General features: G+C 31.5%; 3 protein-coding genes across 3 annotated transcripts; 1 reads left to right on the top strand and 2 right to left on the bottom strand.

Annotated features, from left to right (window-relative positions):
• The first annotated feature begins 160 nt into the window (after window positions 1-160).
• On the top strand, window positions 161-9,187 carry LOC135141051 (equilibrative nucleoside transporter 2). The gene is made up of 7 exons (XM_064071895.1): window positions 161-501; window positions 550-707; window positions 7,882-8,027; window positions 8,074-8,526; window positions 8,573-8,658; window positions 8,705-8,901; window positions 8,947-9,187. Exons 1-7 carry the CDS (start codon window positions 277-279, stop codon window positions 9,056-9,058), a joined length of 1,377 nt encoding a protein of 458 aa, XP_063927965.1. The 5' UTR covers window positions 161-276; the 3' UTR covers window positions 9,059-9,187.
• Window positions 9,060-21,673, bottom strand: LOC135141050 (esterase FE4-like). The gene is made up of 5 exons (XM_064071894.1): window positions 21,313-21,673; window positions 21,053-21,263; window positions 10,040-10,416; window positions 9,679-9,993; window positions 9,060-9,630 (listed from the first exon to the last, which is right to left on the bottom strand). The coding sequence occupies exons 1-5, from the start codon at window positions 21,538-21,540 to the stop codon at window positions 9,184-9,186; spliced, it is 1,578 nt and encodes a 525-aa protein (XP_063927964.1). The 5' UTR covers window positions 21,541-21,673; the 3' UTR covers window positions 9,060-9,183.
• An 87-nt stretch (window positions 21,674-21,760) lies between these two features.
• Window positions 21,761-23,804, bottom strand: LOC135141048 (juvenile hormone esterase-like). The gene is made up of 5 exons (XM_064071892.1): window positions 23,389-23,804; window positions 23,280-23,342; window positions 22,882-23,233; window positions 22,321-22,835; window positions 21,761-22,270 (listed from the first exon to the last, which is right to left on the bottom strand). Exons 1-5 carry the CDS (start codon window positions 23,614-23,616, stop codon window positions 21,818-21,820), a joined length of 1,611 nt encoding a protein of 536 aa, XP_063927962.1. The 5' UTR covers window positions 23,617-23,804; the 3' UTR covers window positions 21,761-21,817.
• Window positions 23,805-23,831: the final 27 nt, after the last annotated feature.

Genomic DNA, 23,831 nt, shown 5'->3' with positions numbered 1-23,831 from the left:
ATTTCTCGCCTCAAAAAAAATCACTATCGATAATACATCATCTTTATTTATAAAATCACGCGGTTAAGTGTCCACTCCAACAAAAACAAATTCCTTATCAATAAAAATAGAAATATTAAAAAAATGCGCGCGTCTGACGTAAACGTCAACAGCTGATTAACGTCAAAAAATGTTGACATGTCAGTCGAACCCCGTTATCGCTAAAAACTGACCCATTTCGTAGTCCATCACAAACAAAGCAATCACAATGAATTAGAATCACGAAGAGTCGTCACAATGGCACATTCCGTCAACACCACTCCTCTTTTACAAGAAGTGGATTCCTCTGACAATGACAATGAAGATGTCACAGAACTTCCAGATGACAGTGTTGTCATCAGGGACACCAAGCCCCTGTTCAAAACCGAACCCAAAGACAAGTATTACATGGCATACATGATTTTTTATCTTCTGGGAATGGTCACCCTGCTTCCATGGAACTTCTTCATTACGGCTGATGATGTAAGTTTTTTTAATGAAAGCGATGAAGTACTACACGTTTTTTTGTAGTATTGGTTGTACAAATTCCGAAACGTGAGCAACAATTTGACTTCGTATTCCGTGACTAAGAGGACGCCGCTGCAGACTAGCTTCACTTCGTACATCAGTGTGGCCTCAGCTGTGCCCAATTTGGTGTTTTTGATTTTGAATACGGCCCTGACTCACAGGTAATGTAATCTAGACACAACAAAATTAAAAAGCGCCACAACGTAAACTAAAGATCAAAAATTGAGTAATAAATTGAATTAGTGTGTGTAATGTTGGTTGCCTAAATTTAAGGCGGTATCACTCAGCCTCATTTGGGACAGTTTTCATCCCATTTGAAACGTCCTGTAAAAACGAGAGAAATTAACTTTTTTTTCTTAACAATCCTTATTAGACATATTTTGTCCCTCTTATATTAAAATTTGATTTTCAGTTCTGTTTTTTGTTTAAAAAAAAAAAGTAAAAACATGCAGAAATGACGACATTTACATTGCTGTTACAAAGTACACTTTGTAGTGCGAAAAAAATTAAAAAAAAGGTGTCTACAACGAACCCTTCCAAAAGAGGGTTCAAATTTTACTCGTTTTGTATAACTCTCCAAGTTTCGATTCTTTCGTCATTTTGTCAAAATAGAAAATATTGGAATTAAAAAAAATTTACCACAACAGATTCAAAATTATTAGAGAGCTATCGGTGTTTTATTTTTGATACTCTATGTAAATTGTTGAATTATAAAAATTGGTCTAAAGTTATTTAGATAGCACTTTCCTCGCTTTTGAAGTCCGGTATAACATATTCAGTTTTGTCAGATAATTGTAAGATTCGATTTAGAGATTTTTTTGCTATAACACAGTAAATAATAATTTTATGTTTTCTGGACGTTTCTCGATTTTATATCACAATTTTTTGTTTCTTTATTTCCTTTATTTTTTTGTTGTTTCTTTCGATTTACAATTTTTTATTTCTTGAAGTTTTCAAATTTTCAGGCTTTGATTTTTAATTCCATGATTTTCTACTTTTAAAATTTTTCAATTTGCAGTTTTTGGATTTCCAGTCATCCAATTTTTCAATTTCCTTAATTTTCAATATTTTATTTTACAATACATATTTCTTTTTTTTATTTTTCAATTTTTCGAATTTTAAGTTTTTCAATTTTTAATCTTTCGAATTTCAAATTTTCATGTTTGATTTTCACTTTTGACCTTCTCCAAGTTTTCATTATATACTTTTTCGTTTTTTCTTATTTTTGATTTTTCAATTTTACAGTTTCTTGACTTTTTTTTTTCAATTTTTCGAGTTGCAATTTTTTTATTTTGCAATTTTTCGATATTACAGTTTTTCATTTTTCGATTTTTCACATTCTCAGTATTTAATTTTTGTCATTTTCAGTTTTTCGTTTCCTCAATTTTTCAAGTTCTCGATTTTTATTTTTCATTTTCCCGATTTTTTTAATATTCATTTTCTCGATTTTATGTCACACATTTTCATTTTTTTCAATTCCTTTATTTCTTGTTGTTTCACTTTGCAGTTTTTGGATTTCCAATTTTTCGTTTATTCAATTTTTCAAATTTTCAGGCCAATCGATTCCAATTTGTCGATTTTCCAATTTTTAAATTTTTCGGTTTCCAGTTTTTGGGTTTCCACCCCTTTTTTACTTTTTAGAGTTTCAATTTTTCGTTAAACTTTAAATTTTTCAAATTTTCGACAGTTTTATACTTCGATTTCTCAATTTTTTTTCAACTTTTCGATGTTTTATTTTTTCTTTTTTAAAATTTTTCACTTTTTTTTTCTTTCTTGATTTATCGAATTCAGATGTTTGGATATTTTGATTCTTCAATTTCTCAATTTTTTTCCATTTCTCGATGTTTCGATTTTTGGATTTCTCGGTTTTTTGATTTTCCAATTTTTCGATGTTTCGATTTTTCAGTTATCCGATTTTTCAATTTTTTTAAATTCTGGATTTTCAATTTGTCGATTTTTAAGTTTTAGATTTTCGAATTTTTCTTTTTTGATTCTTTGATGTTTCGATTTCTCCATTTTTCAATCTTGCGATATTTCAATTGTTGAATGTTTTAAATTTTAGATTTTTCGATTTCTGGATTTTTTGTTTTTCCAGTTCTTCAGTACATATTTCTATTTTACAATTTTTCAAATTTTGACGTTGCTAAATTTTCAGTTTTCCGATTTTTCAATTAATAAAATTGGCTAATTTTTTAATTTCTCAACTTTGGATATTTGTCTCAGTTTTGAGATTTTTCAATAGTTCTATTTTTCGACTTCTCGATTTTTAATTTTTTGGACTTTCAGTTTTTCGTTCTTTAAACTTTAGATTTTTCAGTTTTCGACTGTTTTATATATATTTCAATTTCTGAATTTTTCGAGTTTTCAGTTCTTGTATATTTTAATTTTTCTTTTTTCCGTATCTTTATTTTGCGATTTTTCAATTTTTTGAGAACTCGATTTATCGAGATTCGGATATTTCGATGTTTTTGAATTTTTCCATGTTTCGATTTATCGGTTTTTCGTTTTTTTAATTTTCGACTTTTCGATTTTTCAATTATCCGATTTTTCAATTTTCCAATTTTTTGAATTTTCAAGTTTTGATGTTTCTGAATTTTCAGTTTTCCGATTTCTCAACTAATCGATTTTTTGATTTTCCCATTTTGACTTGCCAAGGTTTCGATTTTTCAGTTTTTCCGTTCCTCAAGTTTTCGATTTTTCAGGCTCCGGATTTTTCAGTCTTCCAATATTACAATTTCTCATTTTTCCACTTTTCGCATTCTCGATGTTTAATTTTTCCCTTTTTCAATTTTTCGTCCCCTCAGTTTTTCAACTCCCCGATTTTTATTTTGCATTTTCCTGATTTTTTATTTTTCATTTTCTCGATTTTATATCACAATTTTTTGTTTTTTCATTTCGTTAATTTTTGTTGTTTCTTTCGATTTTCCAATTTTTCGTTTATTCAATTTTTCAAATTTTCAGGCCAATCGATTCCAATTTGTCGATTTTCCAATTTTTAAATTTTTCAGTTTGCAGTTTTTAAGTTTTCACCCCTTTTTTTACTTTTTAGAGTTTCAATTTTTCGTTAAACTTTAGATTTTTCAAATTTTCGACAGTTTTATACTTCGATTTCTCAATTTTTTTTCAACTTTTCGATGTTTTATTTTTTCTTTTTTAAAATGTTTCACTTTTTTTTCATTCTCGATTTATCGAATTCGAATTATTCGAATTTGGATATTTTGATTTTTCAATTTCTCAATTTTTTTCTATTCCTCCATGTTTCGATTTTTGGATTTCTCGGTTTTTTGATTTTCCAATTTTTCGGTGTTTCGATTTTTCAGTTGTCCGCTTTTTCAATTTTTTTAAATTCTGGAGTTTAGATTTGTCGATTTTTCAGTTTTTCAATTTTTAAGTTTTAGATTTTCCAATTTTTCTTTTTTGATTCTTTGATGTTTAGATTTCTACATTTTTCAATTTTGCGATATTTCAATCGTTCAATGTTTTAAATTTTAGATTTTTCGATTTCTGGTTTTTTTGATTTTCCTGTTCTTCAGTATTTCTGTTTTCCAATTTTTCAAATTTTGACGTTGCTAAATTTTCAGTTAAATTTTCAGTTTTCTGATTTTTCAATTAACATATTTTTTTTTATTTTCCCGTTTCTCGAATTCGCAGTTTCGATTTTTCAGTTCTTCAATTCTTCGATTTTTGGATTTTTCGGTTGGCTAATTTTTTAATTTCTCAATTTTGGATATTTGTCTCAGTTTTGAGATTTTTCAATAGTTCTATTTTTCGACTTCTCGATTTATAATTTTTTGGTTTTTGAGTTTTTCGTTCTTTAAACTTTAGATTTTTCAGTTTTCGATTTTTTTATATATATTTCAATTTCTGAATTTTTCGAGTTTTCAGTTCTTGTATATTTTAATTTTTCTCTTTTCCGTATCTTTATTTTGCGATTTTTCAATTTTTTGAGAACTCGATTTATCGAGATTCGGATATTTCGATGTTTTGATTGTGTCAGTTTTTGAATTTTTCCATGTTTCGATTTATCGGTTTTTCGTTTTTTTAATTTTCGGCTTTTCGATTTTTCAATTATCCGATTTTTCAATTTTCCAATTTTTTGAATTTTCAAGTTTTGACGTTTCTGAATTTTCAGTTTTCCGATTTCTCAACTAATCTATTTTTTGATTTTCCCATTTTGACTTGCCAAGGTTTCGATTTTACAGTTTTTCAGGTCCTCAATTTTTCGATTTTTCAGGCTCCAGATTTTTCAATCTTCCAATATTACAATTTCTCATTTTTCCATTTTTCGCATTCTCGATGTTTAATTTTTCCCTTTTTCAATTTTTCGTCCCCTCAATTTTTCAACTCCCCGATTTTTATTTTGCATTTTCCTGATTTTTTATTTTTCATTTTCTCGATTTTATATCACAATTTTTTGTTTTTTCATTTCCTTAATTTTTGTTTTTTCTTTCGATTTTCCAATTTTTCGTTTTTTTAAAATTTTTCAAATTTTCAGGCCAATCGATTCCAATTTGTCGATTTTCCAATTTTTAAATTTTTCAGTTTGCAGTTTTTGGGTTTTCACCCCTTTTTTAATTTTTAGAGTTTCAATTTTTCGTTAAACTTTAGATTTTTCAAATTTTCGTCAGTTTTATACTTCGATTTCTCAATTTTTTTCAACTTTTCGATGTTTTTTTTTTTTATTTTTTAAAATTTCTCACTTTTTTTTTCATTCTCGACGTATCGAAGTCAGATGTTTGGATGTTTTGATTGTTCAATTTCTCAATTTTTTTCTATTTCTCGAAGTTTCGATTTTTGGATTTCTCGGTTTTTTGATTTTCCAATTTTTCGATTTTTCAGTTATCCGCTTTTTCAATTTTTTTAAATTCTGGAGTTTAGATTTGTCGATTTTTCAGTTTTTCAATTTTTAAGTTTTAGATTTTCGAATTTTTCTATTTTGATTCTTTAATGTTTGGATTTCTACATTTTTCAATTTTGCGATATTTCAATCGTTCAATGTTTTAAATTTTAGATTTTACTATTTCTGGATTTTCTGATTTTCCTGTTCTTCAGTATTTCCATTTTCCAATTTTTCAGATTTTGACGTTGCTAAATTTTCAGTTAAATTTTCATTTTTCCGATTTTTCAATTAACATATTTTTTTTATTTTCCCGTTTCTCGAATTCGCAGTTTCGATTTTTCAGTTCTTCAATTCTTGGATTTTTGGATTTTTCGGTTGGCTAATTTTTTAATTTCTCAATTTTGGATATTCGTTTCAGTTTTGGGATTTGTCATTAGTTCTATTTTTCGACTTCTCAATTTTTAATTTTTTGGATTTTCAGTTTTTCGTTCTTTAAACTTTAGATTTTTCAGTTTTCAACTGTTTTATATATATTTCGATTACTGAATTTTTCGAGTTTTCAGTTCTTGTATATTTTAAGTTTTCTTTTTTCCGTATCTGTATTTTTCGATTTTTCAATTTTTTGAGAACTCGATTTATCGAGATTCGGATGTTTCCATGTTTTGATTGTCTCAGTTTTTGAATTTTTCCATGTTTCGATTTATCGGTTTTTCGTTTTTTTACTTTTCGGCATTTCGATTTTTGAATTATCCGACTTTTTCCTGATTTTTTATTTTTATTTTCTCGATTTTATCACAATTTTTTGTTTTTTCATTACCTTAATTTTTGTTGTTTCTTTCGATTTTACAATTTTTCGTTTATTCAATTTTTCAAATTTTCATGCCAATCGATTCCAATTTGTCGATTTTCCAATTTTTAAATTTTTCAGTTTGCAGTTTTTGTACCTTTTGGATTTTCAATTTTTCGTTAAACCTTAGATTTTTCAAATTTTCGACAGTTTTATACTTCGATTTCTCCATTTTTTTCAACTTTTCGATGTTTTAATTTTCCTTTTTTAAAATTTTTCAATTTTTTTTTATTTCTCGATTTATCGAATTCAGATGTTTGGATGTTTTATTGTTCAATTTATCAATTTCTCAATTTTTTCTGTTTCTCGATGTTTTGATTTTTGGATTTCTCGGTTTTTCGATTTTCCAATTTCTCGATGTTTCGATTTTTCAGTTACCCAATTTTTCAATTTTGTTTAAATTCTGGAGTTTCGATTTGTCGATTTTTCAATTTTTCGGTTTTTAAGTTTTAGATTTTCGAATTTTTCTTTTTTGATTCTTTGATGTTTGGATTTCTACATTTTTCAATTTTGCGATATTTCAATTGTTCAATGCTTTAAATTTTAGATTTTTCAATTTCTGGATTTTTTTATTGTCCTGTTCTTCAATATTTCTATTTTCCAATTTTTCAAATTTTGATGTTGCTAAACTTTTTCCCGATTTTTCAATTAATATATATTTTTTTATTTTCCTGTTTCCCGAATTCGCAGTTTCGATTTTTCAGTTCTTCAATTCTTCGATTTTTGGATTTTTCGGTTGGCTAATTTTTTAATTTCTCAATTTTGGATATTTGTTTCAGTTTTGAGATTTTTCAATAGTTCTATTTTTCGATTTTTTATTTTTTGGATTTTCAGTTTTCGACTGTTTTATATATATTTCGATTTCTGCATTTTTCGAGTTTTCCGTTCTTGTATATTTTAATTTTTCTTTTTTCCGTATCTTTATTTTTCAATTTTTCAATTTTTTAAGAACTCGATTTATCGGTTTTTCGTTTTTTTTTTACTTTTTGGCTTAAATGTTCAAGTTCTGACGTTTCTGAATTTTCAGTTTTCCGATTTCTCAGTTAATCTATTTTTTTATTTTTCCGTTTTCGACTTGCCAAGGTTTCGATTTTTCAGTTTTCCAGTTCCTCAATTTTTCGATTTTTCAGGCTCCAGATTTTTCAATTTTTCGATTCTTTAGGTTTGCAATTTTTCGGCTTTTCGATTTCCCAATTTTTCAATTCTTTAATTTCCCAATTTTTGGATATTTCGTTCAATTTTGTGAGTTTTCTCAGTTTTTCGATTCTTCAATTTTTCAATTTTGGGATTTTTTAGTATTTCGACTTTTTACTTTTTGGATTTTCAATTTTTCGTTGTTTGAACTTTCGGTTTTCACAATCTTTCAATTTTCCGATATTTTAAGTTTTCAATTTTTAAAATTTTAGGTTTTTCGATTTCTCGAGTTTCCAGTTCTTCTATATTTAAATTTTTCATTTTTCGAAATTTAAAGTTAATTATAAGTTACTTTTAAAAAGACATTAGAAGAACACGAACAAAAAAGAGTAATAAAAATACACTGTTGTGTGACAGTTCTGAGTGATACCACCTTAAGTGTACACACTTACGTAGTTTGATCAATCTCCACGTGGCGCCACCTCCAAATAATAACCCGACTAATTTTGTCCAGGATCTCTCTCCACAAGCGCGTCATCGGCTCCCTCATCGTCATGCTCGGCCTGTTCATAATGACCCTCGTCTTCGTCACCACGAACACCGACGACTGGCAAAACGGCTTCTTCGTGGTGACCCTCACCACCATAATCCTCCTGAACGGTAACCCCCCCCCCCCTCATGACCGCCCATTTCACACAAACTCTAGTTTGTAGCGCCGTCTTATCTGGTAGCATTTTCGGCGTAGTCGGCCGCTTTTGCCCCACTTACATCACAGCAACTCTCGGGGGTCAAGCTCTAGGAGGAATCTTTGCGGCTTTGGCCGAAATCGCGTCTCTCTCCATCGGGGCGTCTTCCGTTCACAGCGCTTTCGTCTACTTCATCATAGGCAATCTCACCATAATCACTTCCATTGTTTGCTACGTAGTCCTGACGAAGACAGTATTTTTCAAGTTCCACTTGTACGAGAAAACTATCACCCAGAACGAGTTCGAAACCGAGCTACTCAGACCACGAATTATCAGTCATAAGATGATTTTGAAGAAGATTTGGACCCACGGGTTGTCGATGTTCATGGTTTTTGCGATCACGTTGTCGGTTTACCCTAGCGTGACGGTGTTGGTGGAGTCGGAAGGGAAAGGGCAAGGGCATAGGTGGAACGGTGGGTGGATGCGTGACGTCAACATTTGTGCATTGTTGGGTTTCAGATGTGTACTTCGTGCCGACTATAGCGTATTTGTTGTTTAGCGTGGGGGACTACTTAGGCAGGATTTTTGCAGGAAGGATACAAAAGGTAACACAAATTTTTGTAAAAATGTCTGTAAATTACGCTGTTTCAGCCCAAAAAAGGCTACGTTTTGTTGATACTGAGCACGGCACGTTTCGTCTTCATACCTCTGATGATGCTCTGCAACGCCCAACCCAGATCCCACTGGGGTGTCGTTTTTGATAGAGATTATCAATACATAGTGATATTGTTCATGTGCGCGATATCCAACGGGTACTTAGCGAATATCACTGCAATTTGTGCCCCCAGGTTAGTACTTTGACGAATTAGCCCCAAATTCAAGTTTCGTTCCAGGGTGGTGGAATGCCACGAGAAGGAAACCGCTTCGTCCATGATGACCGTGTTTATGGGTGTGGGGTTAGCCCTGGGATCAGGAATTAGTCTATACATGGTCAAGTTACTATAAATGTACTTAATAGTTTATTTTATTGTGACTGCCAGTAATTGTGATACTTAGGTGTACCTACCTACCCAAATTTTTTATTTTATTTTTATGTGTACGCAATAAAAATAAATTTAGTTAGGTAAAAATCAACGACGTTCCGTCACCCCGTGACTTATTTCGTCCCAAAAGTTCATCCTATCAATATCGGGATCAACCCCAACCACGAGATCGGTGCCTATGTCCAGAAAATTGAGCTGGTTTGGGGTCACGGGTTTCCATTGAACGTCCACCAAGGAGTCTTCAATTGGGGTCGGATTGCCAGTCCGTGCGAAATTCGTCCACATTTTAACAAACCGAAGGACTGATTTTTGCTCAAGGCTCCCTGGTTCCAGAGTGGGGTGTCCCGATTTGAAAAGATAACCCAAATCGTCGCCGTGGCACACACCTTTGACTTTGAGGTTCAACATATTCTTGATCGTGTTTAAACTCGTGTCCAGCGACATTCTATAATAGTAGAGTGGGCGTTGTGACGACTGCGCATGCGCTTTGACCGCAAGATGGATACCACGAAGGAAAATGGCGTCGGTTAAAACCTGAAAGCATATTTTAATATATTGTACTCACGATTGGAATTTAGGTACAGTGTATAGCGCGTTCTTATCATCAGGGTTTGCCTTGTCCGTCCCAAAGTAAAACTTCGAAATTTGTTGATTGATTCGTTCGACGACGTCACAGTCGAAGTAGTAGGGAACGAACTCCTCCCAGTTGGACTGAAACCCCAGCAACTTATTCCCTTCATCGAATAACCCCTCAAGCGACGTATATCCAAACATTAAAGGCACGTGGTTGTAACGACCCGACTTAATCAAGTCATCCGGTTCTTCAGTCAAGAATGCACCAGCGTGTTTGGCTTCAACGGTAGGACCCACGTTGCGTTTTTTCCCTGGGTACAACCACTAAACAAACAAAGTAGATTTGGGTCACCACACAACTACCACCTACATCACCCAACTTAATCTGGCCTTCTAGAAGTTGCTCGACTGGTAGTTGCGTCAGAAATTGTAGCACTTTGGAAGGGTCTGTTTCCAAAAACCCGCAGCTTTTGGCTAATGCTTCGGCATCATTGGTACCGCGAGCCCAGGGACACAAAACACTCGCACTCTGAATGATAGCCTTGTGAAATAAACCTTTAGTCAGAGGCGACAGGACTAAGTAATGTACGGAAGCTCCACCCGCGCTTTCCCCAAAAATAGTGACATTGTTTGGGTCACCACCAAACTCCTTGATGTTCTTTTGTACCCACTTCAAAGCTAGCACTTGATCTTTAAGGCCCGCGTTTCCGCCAACGTCCAACGAAGGGTCGTCAAGGGTCAGAAAACCTGAAACGGGACCTTTTTATTCAGTCACACCTAGACAACGCAATTCCAGTTCAAATGTCGAGGAAACCGCGTTTTTAATTTTCGTGTTATGTGGATTCTGGTTGTCATGATGTTTGGAATGGTAATTTTTTGGTGAATTGAGCGGAGTTGGGCCGGAGGGAGACGGGTTTGTGTAATCGATAGCCACGGTTTAAGAGTTGAGTTTGGTCGTTTCTGTAGTAGCAGAAATACAAACAAATTTCAAACGGGGATGTTGGAAACGGGGGATGGATTGGGTTATTTTTAGGTTAGAAACTGAAAGAAGTTTGTTGGTTTGGATTGGGGTTTTATTCATTTCGATTCGGTGGCATCCAGAACTGATTCATTTGTTAGATTCGACTCTAATTACGACTAATTTCTAATTAATTAGATTGTTACAAGTACCTCGACGAGCTTTCAGGCTTTCCCTACGTTCTTTACAAAAAATTGGTACTGGGGAAATTAGCAAAATTAGTCGTAATCTCGATACATCAATCAATAAGTAGACGTTAGTAAAAGTAATTTACTCCAACTGAATAATTACGGCTGATTTCTGCCGACTTAATTAATTAATTACAATTTGGGATATAACACTGTTAGCAATCATTTCTTCGACAAGTTCTCACGTTCTCTAAAAAAAAAAATTAATAATGAAGTTGGCAAAATTAGTCGTAATTAATTGGTGATTTGGGTGATTTCTTGAATAAATTACTTTGATAAAAACACAAATAATCTAGCAAAAACAAAAGCTAGAAAGGTGGTTATGAAATATTCGACCAAAGACAAGATTTGACTCACGGCTAATTTATAACTAATTAATTAATTAATTAATTAAAATGTCGGTTGTGACCGCGTTTGTTATAATTTTCTCGACGCGTTTTCAGAATTTCTCGACGTTCTAAAAAACAAATTGGTCCTAGAGAAATTAGCAAAATTAATTGTAATTAGTATGAATACATATATAATAAATGATTAAATACACACTGAAAATCAAACGAAGCACAAAAATTTACGGTAATCAGTGTCTATTCTACACAAAAAAATAATTTACTCTAATTCAATCGAAATGAAGATTTGCCTCTAACTACTGCTGATTTCTACCCAATTAATTAATTACAATTTCGGTTATAACGATGTTTTTTCTTCATTTCTTGTCACATTTTCGGTATTTCTCCACGTTTTTTTACAAAAATGACAAACAAAATTAGCAAAATTAGTCGTAATTGACTGAATTTAACAAAAAATAGAACATTTCGATATTTTAAAACTACGTTTTCATTTCAAACAAGTAAAATTCACTACAATTACAACTACAAGATTTTTTAGAAACGTTCTTAGGAGAATTTAGTAAAATTAGTCATAAGAAACCAAATTCTGAATTTAGTTTAAATGGTTTCCGTGATTTCTTAAACGAATTACTTTGAAAAAAATGTAAATAATACTTGAAACTTGTGCACTAGAAGTTTCAACCATTTTTCGACCACCTTCGAAAATTACCAAAAGATTTTTTTTTGTCCTTTAATTACGTACTAATTTCTACTTAATTTATTAATTACCGAGTGGATGAAGAATGGATATTAGTGAAATTAGCAAAATTTACGATAATTAATATCCGTTCCATATTATTTAATAAATAATTAAGTAATTAAAATTTAAGCAGCAACGGAAAATTCGTTGACGCTAGTAAAAATAATACAGTCTAAACACAACCAAATATAATATTTGACTTTAATTCAGGCTAATTTCGACTACTTAATTAATTAAAATGTGGGTTGTGACGCCGTTTGTTGTAATGTCTCGACGCGTTTTCAGAATTTCTCTACGTTCTTAAAAACAAATTGGTCCTAGAGAAATTAGCAAAATTAATTGTAATTAGTATGAATACATAAAATAAATGATTAAATACACACTGAAAATCAAACGAGCACAAAAATTTACGGTAATCAGTGTCTATTCTACACAAAAAAATAATTTACTCTAATTCAATCGAAATGAAGACTTCCCTCTAACTACTGCTGATTTCTACCCAATTAATTAATTACAATTTCGGTTATAGCGATGTTTTTCTTTCGATTCTTGTCACATTTTCGGTATTTCTCCACGTTTTTTACAAAAATGACTAACAAAATTAGTCGTAATTGACTGAATTTAACAAAAAATAGAACATTTCGATATTTTAAAATTACGTTTTCATCTCAAACAAGTAAAATTCACTACAATTACAACTACAAGATTTCTTAGAAACGTTCTTAGGAGAATTTAGTAAAATTAGTCATCAGAAACCAAATCTGAATTTAGTTTAAATGGTTTCCGTGATTTCTTAAACGAATTACTTAAAAAAAAATGTAAATAATACTTGAAACTTGTGCACTAGAAATTTCAATCATTTTTCGACCACCTTCGAAAATTACCAAGAGATTTTTTTGTCCTTTAATTACATACTAATTTCTACTTAATTAATTAATTACGGAGTGAATGAAGAATGGATATTAGTGAAATTAGCAAAATTTACGGTAATTAATATCCGTTCCATATTATTTAATAAATAATTAAGTAATTAAAATTTAAGCAGCAACGGAAAATTCGTTGACGCTAGTAAAAATAATATAGTCTAAACACAACCAAATATAATATTTGACTCTAATTAAGGCTAATTTCGACTACTTCATTAATTAAAATGTGGGTTGTGACGCCGTTTGTTGTAATGTCTCGACGCGTTTTCAGAATTTCTCTACGTTCTTAAAAACAAATTGGTCCTAGAGAAATTAGCAAAATTAATTGTAATTAGTATGAATACATCTAATAAATGATTAAATACACACTGAAATTCAAACGAGCACAAAAATTTACGGTAATCAGTGTCTATTCTACACAAAAAAATAATTTACTCTAATTCAATCGAAATGAAGACTTCCCTCTAACTACTGCTGATTTCTACCCAATTAATTAATTACAATTTCGGTTATAGCGATGTTTTTCTTTCGTTTCTTGTCACATTTTCGGTATTTCTCCACGTTTTTTACAAAAATGACTAACAAAATTAGTCGTAATTGATTGAATTTAACAAAAAATAGAACATTTCGATATTTTAAAATTACGTTTTCATCTCAAACAAGTAAAATTCACTACAATTACAACTACAAGATTTCTTAGAAACGTTCTTCGGAGAATTTAGTAAAATTAGTCATCAGAAACCAAATCTGAATTTAGTTTAAATGGTTTCCGTGATTTCTTAAACGAATTACTTAAAAAAAAATGTAAATAATACTTGAAACTTGTGCACTAGAAATTTCAATCATTTTTCGACCACCTTCGAAAATTACCAAGAGATTTTTTTGTCCTTTAATTACATACTAATTTCTACTTAATTAATTAATTACGGAGTGAATGAAGAATGGATATTAGTGAAATTAGCAAAATTTACGGTAATTAATATCCGTTCCATATTATTTAATAAATAATTAAGTAATTAAAATTTAAGCAGCAACGGAAAATTCGTTGACGCTAGTAAAAATAATATAGTCTAAACACAACCAAATATAATATTTGACTCTAATTAAGGCTAATTTCGACTACTTCATTAATTAAAATGTGGGTTGTGACGCCGTTTGTTGCAATGTCTCGACGCGTTTCCAGAATTTCTCTACGTTCTTAAAAACAAATTGGTCCTAGAGAAATTAGCAAAATTAATTGTAATTAGTATGAATACATCTAATAAATGATTAAATACACACTGAAATTCAAACGAGCACAAAAATTTACGGTAATCAGTGTCTATTCTACACAAAAAAATAATTTACTCTAATTCAATCGAAATGAAGACTTCCCTCTAACTACTGCTGATTTCTACCCAATTAATTAATTACAATTTCGTTTATAGCGATGTTTTTCTTTCGTTTCTTGTCACATTTTCGGTATTTCTCCACGTTTTTTACAAAAATGACTAACAAAATTAGTCGTAATTGACTGAATTTAACAAAAAATAGAACATTTCGATATTTTAAAATTACGTTTTCATCTCAAACAAGTAAAATTCACTACAATTACAACTACAAGATTTCTTAGAAACGTTCTTAGGAGAATTTAGTAAAATTAGTCATCAGAAACCAAATCTGAATTTAGTTTAAATGGTTTCCGTGATTTCTTAAACGAATTACTTAAAAAAAAAATGTAAATAATACTTGAAACTTGTGCACTAGAAATTTCAATCATTTTTCGACCACCTTCGAAAATTACCAAGAGATTTTTTTGTCCTTTAATTACATACTAATTTCTACTTAATTAATTAATTACGGAGTGAATGAAGAATGGATATTAGTGAAATTAGCAAAATTTACGGTAATTAATATCCGTTCCATATTATTTAATAAATAATTAAGTAATTAAAATTTAAGCAGCAACGGAAAATTCGTTGACGCTAGTAAAAATAATATAGTCTAAACACAACCAAATATAATATTTGACTCTAATTAAGGCTAATTTCGACTACTTCATTAATTAAAATGTGGGTTGTGACGCCGTTTGTTGCAATGTCTCGACGCGTTTCCAGAATTTCTCTACGTTCTTAAAAACAAATTGGTCCTAGAGAAATTAGCAAAATTAATTGTAATTAGTATGAATACATAAAATAAATGATTAAATACACACTGAAAATCAAACGAGCACAAAAATTTACGGTAATCAGTGTCTATTCTACACAAAAAAATAATTTACTCTAATTCAATCGAAATGAAGACTTCCCTCTAACTACTGCTGATTTCTACCCAATTAATTAATTACAATTTCGGTTATAGCGATGTTTTTCTTTCGTTTCTTGTCACATTTTCGGTATTTCTCCACGTTTTTTACAAAAATGACTAACAAAATTAGTCGTAATTGACTGAATTTAACAAAAAATAGAACATTTCGATATTTTAAAATTACGTTTTCATCTCAAACAAGTAAAATTCACTACAATTACAACTACAAGATTTCTTAGAAACGTTCTTAGGAGAATTTAGTAAAATTAGTCATCAGAAACCAAATCTGAATTTAGTTTAAATGGTTTCCGTGATTTCTTAAACGAATTACTTAAAAAAAAATGTAAATAATACTTGAAACTTGTGCACTAGAAATTTCAATCATTTTTCGACCACCTTCGAAAATTACCAAGAGATTTTTTTGTCCTTTAATTACATACTAATTTCTACTTAATTAATTAATTACGGAGTGAATGAAGAATGGATATTAGTGAAATTAGCAAAATTTACGGTAATTAATATCCGTTCCATATTATTTAATAAATAATTAAGTAATTAAAATTTAAGCAGCAACGGAAAATTCGTTGACGCTAGTAAAAATAATATAGTCTAAACACAACCAAATATAATATTTGACTCTAATTAAGGCTAATTTCGACTACTTCATTAATTAAAATGTGGGTTGTGACGCCGTTTGTTGCAATGTCTCGACGCGTTTCCAGAATTTCTCTACGTTCTTAAAAACAAATTGGTCCTAGAGAAATTAGCAAAATTAATTGTAATTAGTATGAATACATCTAATAAATGATTAAATACACACTGAAATTCAAACGAGCACAAAAATTTACGGTAATCAGTGTCTATTCTACACAAAAAAATAATTTCCTCTAATTCAATCGAAATAAAGACTTGCCTCTAACTATTGCTGATTTCTACCCAATTAATTAATTACAATTTCGGTTATAACGATGTTTTTCCTTCGTTTCTTGTCACATTTTCGGTATTTCTCCACGTTTTTTACAAAAATGACTAACAAAATTAGTCGTAATTGACTGAATTTAACAAAAAATAGAACATTTCGATATTTCAAAATTACGTTTTCATCTCAAACAAGTAAAATTCACTACAATTACAACTACAAGGTTTCTTAGAAACGTTCTTCGGAGAATTTAGTAAAATTAGTCATCAGAAACCAAATCTGAATTTAGTTTAAATGGTTTCCGTGATTTCTTAAACGAATTACTTAAAAAAAATGTAAATAATACTTGAAACTTGTACACTAGAAATTTCAATCATTTTTCGACCACCTTCGAAAATTACCAAGAGATTTTTTTGTCCTTTAATTACATACTAATTTCTACTTAATTAATTAATTACGGAGTGAATGAAGAATGGATATTAGTGAAATTAGCAAAATTTACGGTAATTAATATCCGTTCCATATTATTTAATAAATAATTAAGTAATTAAAATTTAAGCAGCAACGGAAAATTCGTTGACGCTAGTAAAAATAATATAGTCTAAACACAACCAAATATAATATTTGACTCTAATTAAGGCTAATTTCGACTACTTCATTAATTAAAATGTGGGTTGTGACGCCGTTTGTTGCAATGTCTCGACGCGTTTCCAGAATTTCTCTACGTTCTTAAAAACAAATTGGTCCTAGAGAAATTAGCAAAATTAATTGTAATTAGTATGAATACATCTAATAAATGATTAAATACACACTGAAATTCAAACGAGCACAAAAATTTACGGTAATCAGTGTCTATTCTACACAAAAAAATAATTTCCTCTAATTCAATCGAAATAAAGACTTGCCTCTAACTATTGCTGATTTCTACCCAATTAATTAATTACAATTTCGGTTATAACGATGTTTTTCCTTCGTTTCTTGTCACATTTTCGGTATTTCTCCACGTTTTTTACAAAAATGACTAACAAAATTAGTCGTAATTGACTGAATTTAACAAAAAATAGAACATTTCGATATTTCAAAATTACGTTTTCATCTCAAACAAGTAAAATTCACTACAATTACAACTACAAGATTTCTTAGAAACGTTCTTAGGAGAATTTAGTAAAATTAGTCATCAGAAACCAAATCTGAATTTAGTTTAAATGGTTTCCGTGATTTCTTAAACGAATTACTTAAAAAAAAATGTAAATAATACTTGAAACTTGTGCACTAGAAATTTCAATCATTTTTCGACCACCTTCGAAAATTACCAAGAGATTTTTTTGTCCTTTAATTACATACTAATTTCTACTTAATTAATTAATTACGGAGTGAATGAAGAATGGATATTAGTGAAATTAGCAAAATTTACGGTAATTAATATCCGTTCCATATTATTTAATAAATAATTAAGTAATTAAAATTTAAGCAGCAACGGAAAATTCGTTGACGCTAGTAAAAATAATATAGTCTAAACACAACCAAATATAATATTTGACTCTAATTAAGGCTAATTTCGACTACTTCATTAATTAAAATGTGGGTTGTGACGCCGTTTGTTGCAATGTCTCGACGCGTTTCCAGAATTTCTCTACGTTCTTAAAAACAAATTGGTCCTAGAGAAATTAGCAAAATTAATTGTAATTAGTATGAATACATCTAATAAATGATTAAATACACACTGAAATTCAAACGAGCACAAAAATTTACGGTAATCAGTGTCTATTCTACACAAAAAAATAATTTCCTCTAATTCAATCGAAATAAAGACTTGCCTCTAACTATTGCTGATTTCTACCCAATTAATTAATTACAATTTCGGTTATAACGATGTTTTTCCTTCGTTTCTTGTCACATTTTCGGTATTTCTCCACGTTTTTTACAAAAATGACTAACAAAATTAGTCGTAATTGACTGAATTTAACAAAAAATAGAACATTTCGATATTTCAAAATTACGTTTTCATCTCAAACAAGTAAAATTCACTACAATTACAACTACAAGGTTTCTTAGAAACGTTCTTCGGAGAATTTAGTAAAATTAGTCATCAGAAACCAAATCTGAATTTAGTTTAAATGGTTTCCGTGATTTCTTAAACGAATTACTTAAAAAAAATGTAAATAATACTTGAAACTTGTACACTAGAAATTTCAATCATTTTTCGACCACCTTCGAAAATTACCAAGAGATTTTTTTGTCCTTTAATTACATACTAATTTCTACTTAATTAATTAATTACGGAGTGAATGAAGAATGGATATTAGTGAAATTAGCAAAATTTACGGTAATTAATATCCGTTCCATATTATTTAATAAATAATTAAGTAATTAAAATTTAAGCAGCAACGGAAAATTCGTTGACGCTAGTAAAAATAATATAGTCTAAACACAACCAAATATAATATTTGACTCTAATTAAGGCTAATTTCGACTACTTCATTAATTAAAATGTGGGTTGTGACGCCGTTTGTTGCAATGTCTCGACGCGTTTCCAGAATTTCTCTACGTTCTTAAAAACAAATTGGTCCTAGAGAAATTAGCAAAATTAATTGTAATTAGTATGAATACATCTAATAAATGATTAAATACACACTGAAATTCAAACGAGCACAAAAATTTACGGTAATCAGTGTCTATTCTACACAAAAAAATAATTTCCTCTAATTCAATCGAAATAAAGACTTGCCTCTAACTATTGCTGATTTCTACCCAATTAATTAATTACAATTTCGGTTATAACGATGTTTTTCCTTCGTTTCTTGTCACATTTTCGGTATTTCTCCACGTTTTTTACAAAAATGACTAACAAAATTAGTCGTAATTGACTGAATTTAACAAAAAATAGAACATTTCGATATTTCAAAATTACGTTTTCATCTCAAACAAGTAAAATTCACTACAATTACAACTACAAGGTTTCTTAGAAACGTTCTTCGGAGAATTTAGTAAAATTAGTCATCAGAAACCAAATCTGAATTTAGTTTAAATGGTTTCCGTGATTTCTTAAACGAATTACTTAAAAAAAAATGTAAATAATACTTGAAACTTGTACACTAGAAATTTCAATCATTTTTCGACCACCTTCGAAAATTACCAAGAGATTTTTTTGTCCTTTAATTACATACTAATTTCTACTTAATTAATTAATTACGGAGTGAATGAAGAATGGATATTAGTGAAATTAGCAAAATTTACGGTAATTAATATCCGTTCCATATTATTTAATAAATAATTAAGTAATTAAAATTTAAGCAGCAACGGAAAATTCGTTGACGCTAGTAAAAATAATATAGTCTAAACACAACCAAATATAATATTTGACTCTAATTAAGGCTAATTTCGACTACTTCATTAATTAAAATGTGGGTTGTGACGCCGTTTGTTGCAATGTCTCGACGCGTTTCCAGAATTTCTCTACGTTCTTAAAAACAAATTGGTCCTAGAGAAATTAGCAAAATTAATTGTAATTAGTATGAATACATCTAATAAATGATTAAATACACACTGAAATTCAAACGAGCACAAAAATTTACGGTAATCAGTGTCTATTCTACACAAAAAAATAATTTCCTCTAATTCAATCGAAATAAAGACTTGCCTCTAACTATTGCTGATTTCTACCCAATTAATTAATTACAATTTCGGTTATAACGATGTTTTTCCTTCGTTTCTTGTCACATTTTCGGTATTTCTCCACGTTTTTTACAAAAATGACTAACAAAATTAGTCGTAATTGACTGAATTTAACAAAAAATAGAACATTTCGATATTTCAAAATTACGTTTTCATCTCAAACAAGTAAAATTCACAACAATTACAACTACAAGATTTCTTAGAAACGTTCTTCGGAGAATTTAGTAAAATTAGTCATCAGAAACCAAATCTGAATTTAGTTTAAATGGTTTCCGTGATTTCTTAAACGAATTACTTAAAAAAAAATGTAAATAATACTTGAAACTTGTACACTAGAAATTTCAATCATTTTTCGACCACCTTCGAAAATTACCAAGAGATTTTTTTGTCCTTTAATTACATACTAATTTCTACTTAATTAATTAATTACGGAGTGAATGAAGAATGGATATTAGTGAAATTAGCAAAATTTACGGTAATTAATATCCGTTCCATATTATTTAATAAATAATTAAGTAATTAAAATTTAAGCAGCAACGGAAAATTCGTTGACGCTAGTAAAAATAATATAGCCTAAACACAACCAAATATAATATTTGACTCTAATTAAGGCTAATTTCGACTACTTCATTAATTAAAATGTGGGTTGTGACGCCGTTTGTTGCAATGTCTCGACGCGTTTCCAGAATTTCTCTACGTTCTTAAAAACAAATTGGTCCTAGAGAAATTAGCAAAATTAATTGTAATTAGTATGAATACATCTAATAAATGATTAAATACACACTGAAATTCAAACGAGCACAAAAATTTACGGTAATCAGTGTCTATTCTACACAAAAAAATAATTTCCTCTAATTCAATCGAAATAAAGACTTGCCTCTAACTATTGCTGATTTCTACCCAATTAATTAATTACAATTTCGGTTATAACGATGTTTTTCCTTCGTTTCTTGTCACATTTTCGGTATTTCTCCACGTTTTTTACAAAAATGACTAACAAAATTAGTCGTAATTGACTGAATTTAACAAAAAATAGAACATTTCGATATTTTAAAATTACGTTTTCATCTCAAACAAGTAAAATTCACTACAATTACAACTATAAGATTTCTTAGAAACGTTCTTAGGAGAATTTAGTAAAATTAGTCACAAGAAACCAAATTCTGAATTTAGTTTAAATGGTTTCCGAGATTTCTTAAACGAATTACTTAAAAAAAATGTAAATAATACTTGAAACTTGTGCACTAGAAGTTTCAACCATTTTTCGACCACCTTCGAAAATTACCTAGAGCCCCTAGTCGGTAGTTCACGGTGACCAAAACTATATCCTCGGTCATTAGAAACTCGGGACCGTACATCGCCCGGTCGCTGGACCCAGCGATGAAGGCGCCACCGTGGATGAACACCATGACGGGTTTAAGGTCATTTGGGACCTTTCTGGTGTAGACGTTTAGGAAAAGACAGTCTTCGGAACCCATGGCTTTCAACGTCAGACTCTTAAAAAAAAAACAAGTTTGATTTGGGTTTAGTAAAGTTAGGGCATACTTCTGGGGTTGGTAGTAGTTGTAGGGCATGGCACGGCGTTCCTTGTTTAGTGGCGTCCCTTATCCCGTCCCAGGTGCTTGGTGCTTGTGGTGACTTAAACCGCAGCTCTCCTGTGGGTGCCTGGGCGTAGGGAATACCCATGAAACTGAAAAAAGGCGTTCCTTGGAAGTCGCTTTCGACTTGGCCTTTGAGTTGGCCTTGATGGATTTGCACCACAGGGTTAGCCATTTTTAGACAAAGTCGTTTGTACAGAGTGTGTGTATTTCAATTGCGTAACTGGTTGCAACTGTGTTGAGTAAGAATTAAGCGCGACCTTTAACCCACTTGTTGAGAAAAATGGAGCGAATAACAGGGTCAATGGAGTGATGGACGTCTTGTAATTGCTTAAATTGCACGCTCAGATTTAAAACGATTACTTCATTATTGAATAACAAATGACTTCCTTTATAGTACTTTATTATTTTTACAATTAACGACAAAATAAAAACGAATCTAGTGTTATTTGTTATTTGTACTTTTCATTAATCCCTTTGCAGATTTGTTCCCAAAACGCTATTCTGTCCATGTCTGGTGGTTCCTTACCGGGTACTAATTCTTCCCCGATGTCCAAAAAATTCAAGTTCTTTTCAGTCGCGGGGTTCCAGTAGGTCTTCACTAAATCGTCGTGGTTCGGAATGGGATTACTAGTTCTCGCAAAATTGGTCCACAATCTGACGTGTCTGCGAATTGCTCTTTCCTCGATAGTACTGGGTTTGTATTTGGCGTATTTTGCCTTAAAAATGTAGCACACGTCGTCGCCGTGACAGGCACCTTTGTGTTTATATTTTAAGATTCTTTTAAAGGCGTTCAGTTCAGTCTCAATCGACACCCTGTACAAATAAACGGGTTTTTGAGCCGTCTTGACGTGACCTTTGATAGCCTGATAAATACCCCTCAGAAAAGTGATGTCAGACGAAATCTGAAACAATTAGTTTGACTAGTTTAAGATTCGAGTTGAACCATACAAACCTGCGCAAAAATTTCCATCTTCCCGATATTGGGTTTGTCTTTGCCATAGTAAAACTGAAACACTTTCTGGCGTAGAGCCCGAGCTTCCTCACTGTCTTTATCGTAGCCAAAGGAATAAGGTAACATATCTTTCAACTTCTTTTTAACTTTGCACCTGGACCCCCACGCACCCAGGATACCTTCCTCGCTGGTATACCCAAACATTAACGGCACGTGATTATAATTCCCCGAATTGATAAGCTTGAGCGGCTCGTCAGTTATGACAGCTGTTGGGTTTGGTACTTCCACAGTAGGACCGAAGGCCGCCTGGGCACCTGGGCCCGTAATCATAGCAAAGTTCTTATTCTGGGCTTTAATAAGACGCTGTACCGTGACACCTTGCAAACATTCGAGTACTTGTTTTGTGTCAGTTTGTTTACAGCGACTGGTTCGTGCTAATTGTTCCGTGTTGTTTTTGCCGCGAGCCCAGGGACAGGTGGCGGTACCACTTTGCATGACCGCTCTATGGAACAAACCTAGACACAACTGATGGTAAATCTAGGTGGGGTACGTTGTAATTACCTTTGGTTTGTGGCGATAGGACCAAATAGTGGACGGAGGCAGACCCAGCGCTTTGCCCCAAAAGCGTAACGTTGGACGGGTCCCCACAGAACTGCTTAATGTTTTTTTGCACCCATTTCAAAGCCAGGATTTGGTCTTTAAGGCCTGCGTTTCCCGTCACTTGGAACGAGGGGTCCTCTATGGTTAAGAAACCCAAAGCTCCCAGTCTGTAGTTCATTAGTACCAAGACGATGTCCTCGGTCATTAAAAACTCGGGTCCGAAGGTCACTCTAGCGATGGACCCAGTTATGAAAGCTCCACCGTGGATGAATACCATGACTGGACGTAGATTTTCCGAGCCGCTTTTGTTTAGCTAGAAACGCAAAGTTAGAACGGGCTACAAACCAAGAAGGTAGTACCTGATGGGTGAAAACGTTCAAAAACAGGCAGTCTTCAGAGCCTTTGAGTTTCACCTGCGGAAACTAAATCAGCTGTTAGACTTTATAGAGTGTGATTATGGGACATTACAAATCCTGTTAGTTCCACCTGTAGGGAATAGCAGTTATTGGGTTCCTTGGTGGCGTCGTAAATTCCTTGCCACTTCTCGGCGGGTTGAGGCGGCTTGAACCGGAGTTTGTCCAGTGGTGGTTTAGCGTATGGGATACCCATGAAGCTCAAAAACGGGTTGCCGTCCATGTCCTTTTCGATCTTACCTTTTACTTGTCCTTGTTCCAGAGTGCAAATCGGGTCGGACATGGTGCAATATCTGTATCGTCTGAGCGATGGTACTGTGTAGACGATGCGATAGCGTCGTTTTCAGTGGTTTTAATGGTTATGTGTACAATTTTGCATTATCAACACAAAAAGTTTTGATAAAAAGTGCATTGATAAAAGCGGAAATTTGTGGTCAAGTCTGACTCATCTTCTAACCTTAAATCCGGTGTAGTTGAGAATTTACATTTCGTTATTTT

This window comes from Zophobas morio, unplaced genomic scaffold, assembly GCF_036711695.1.
Source record: "Zophobas morio isolate AGI-343-1 ecotype UQ-CSIRO unplaced genomic scaffold, CSIRO_AGI_Zmor_V1 ptg000041l, whole genome shotgun sequence".
NCBI lineage: Eukaryota > Metazoa > Arthropoda > Insecta > Coleoptera > Tenebrionidae > Zophobas > Zophobas morio.
This window is presented reverse-complemented; position numbering and strand designations above follow the sequence as displayed.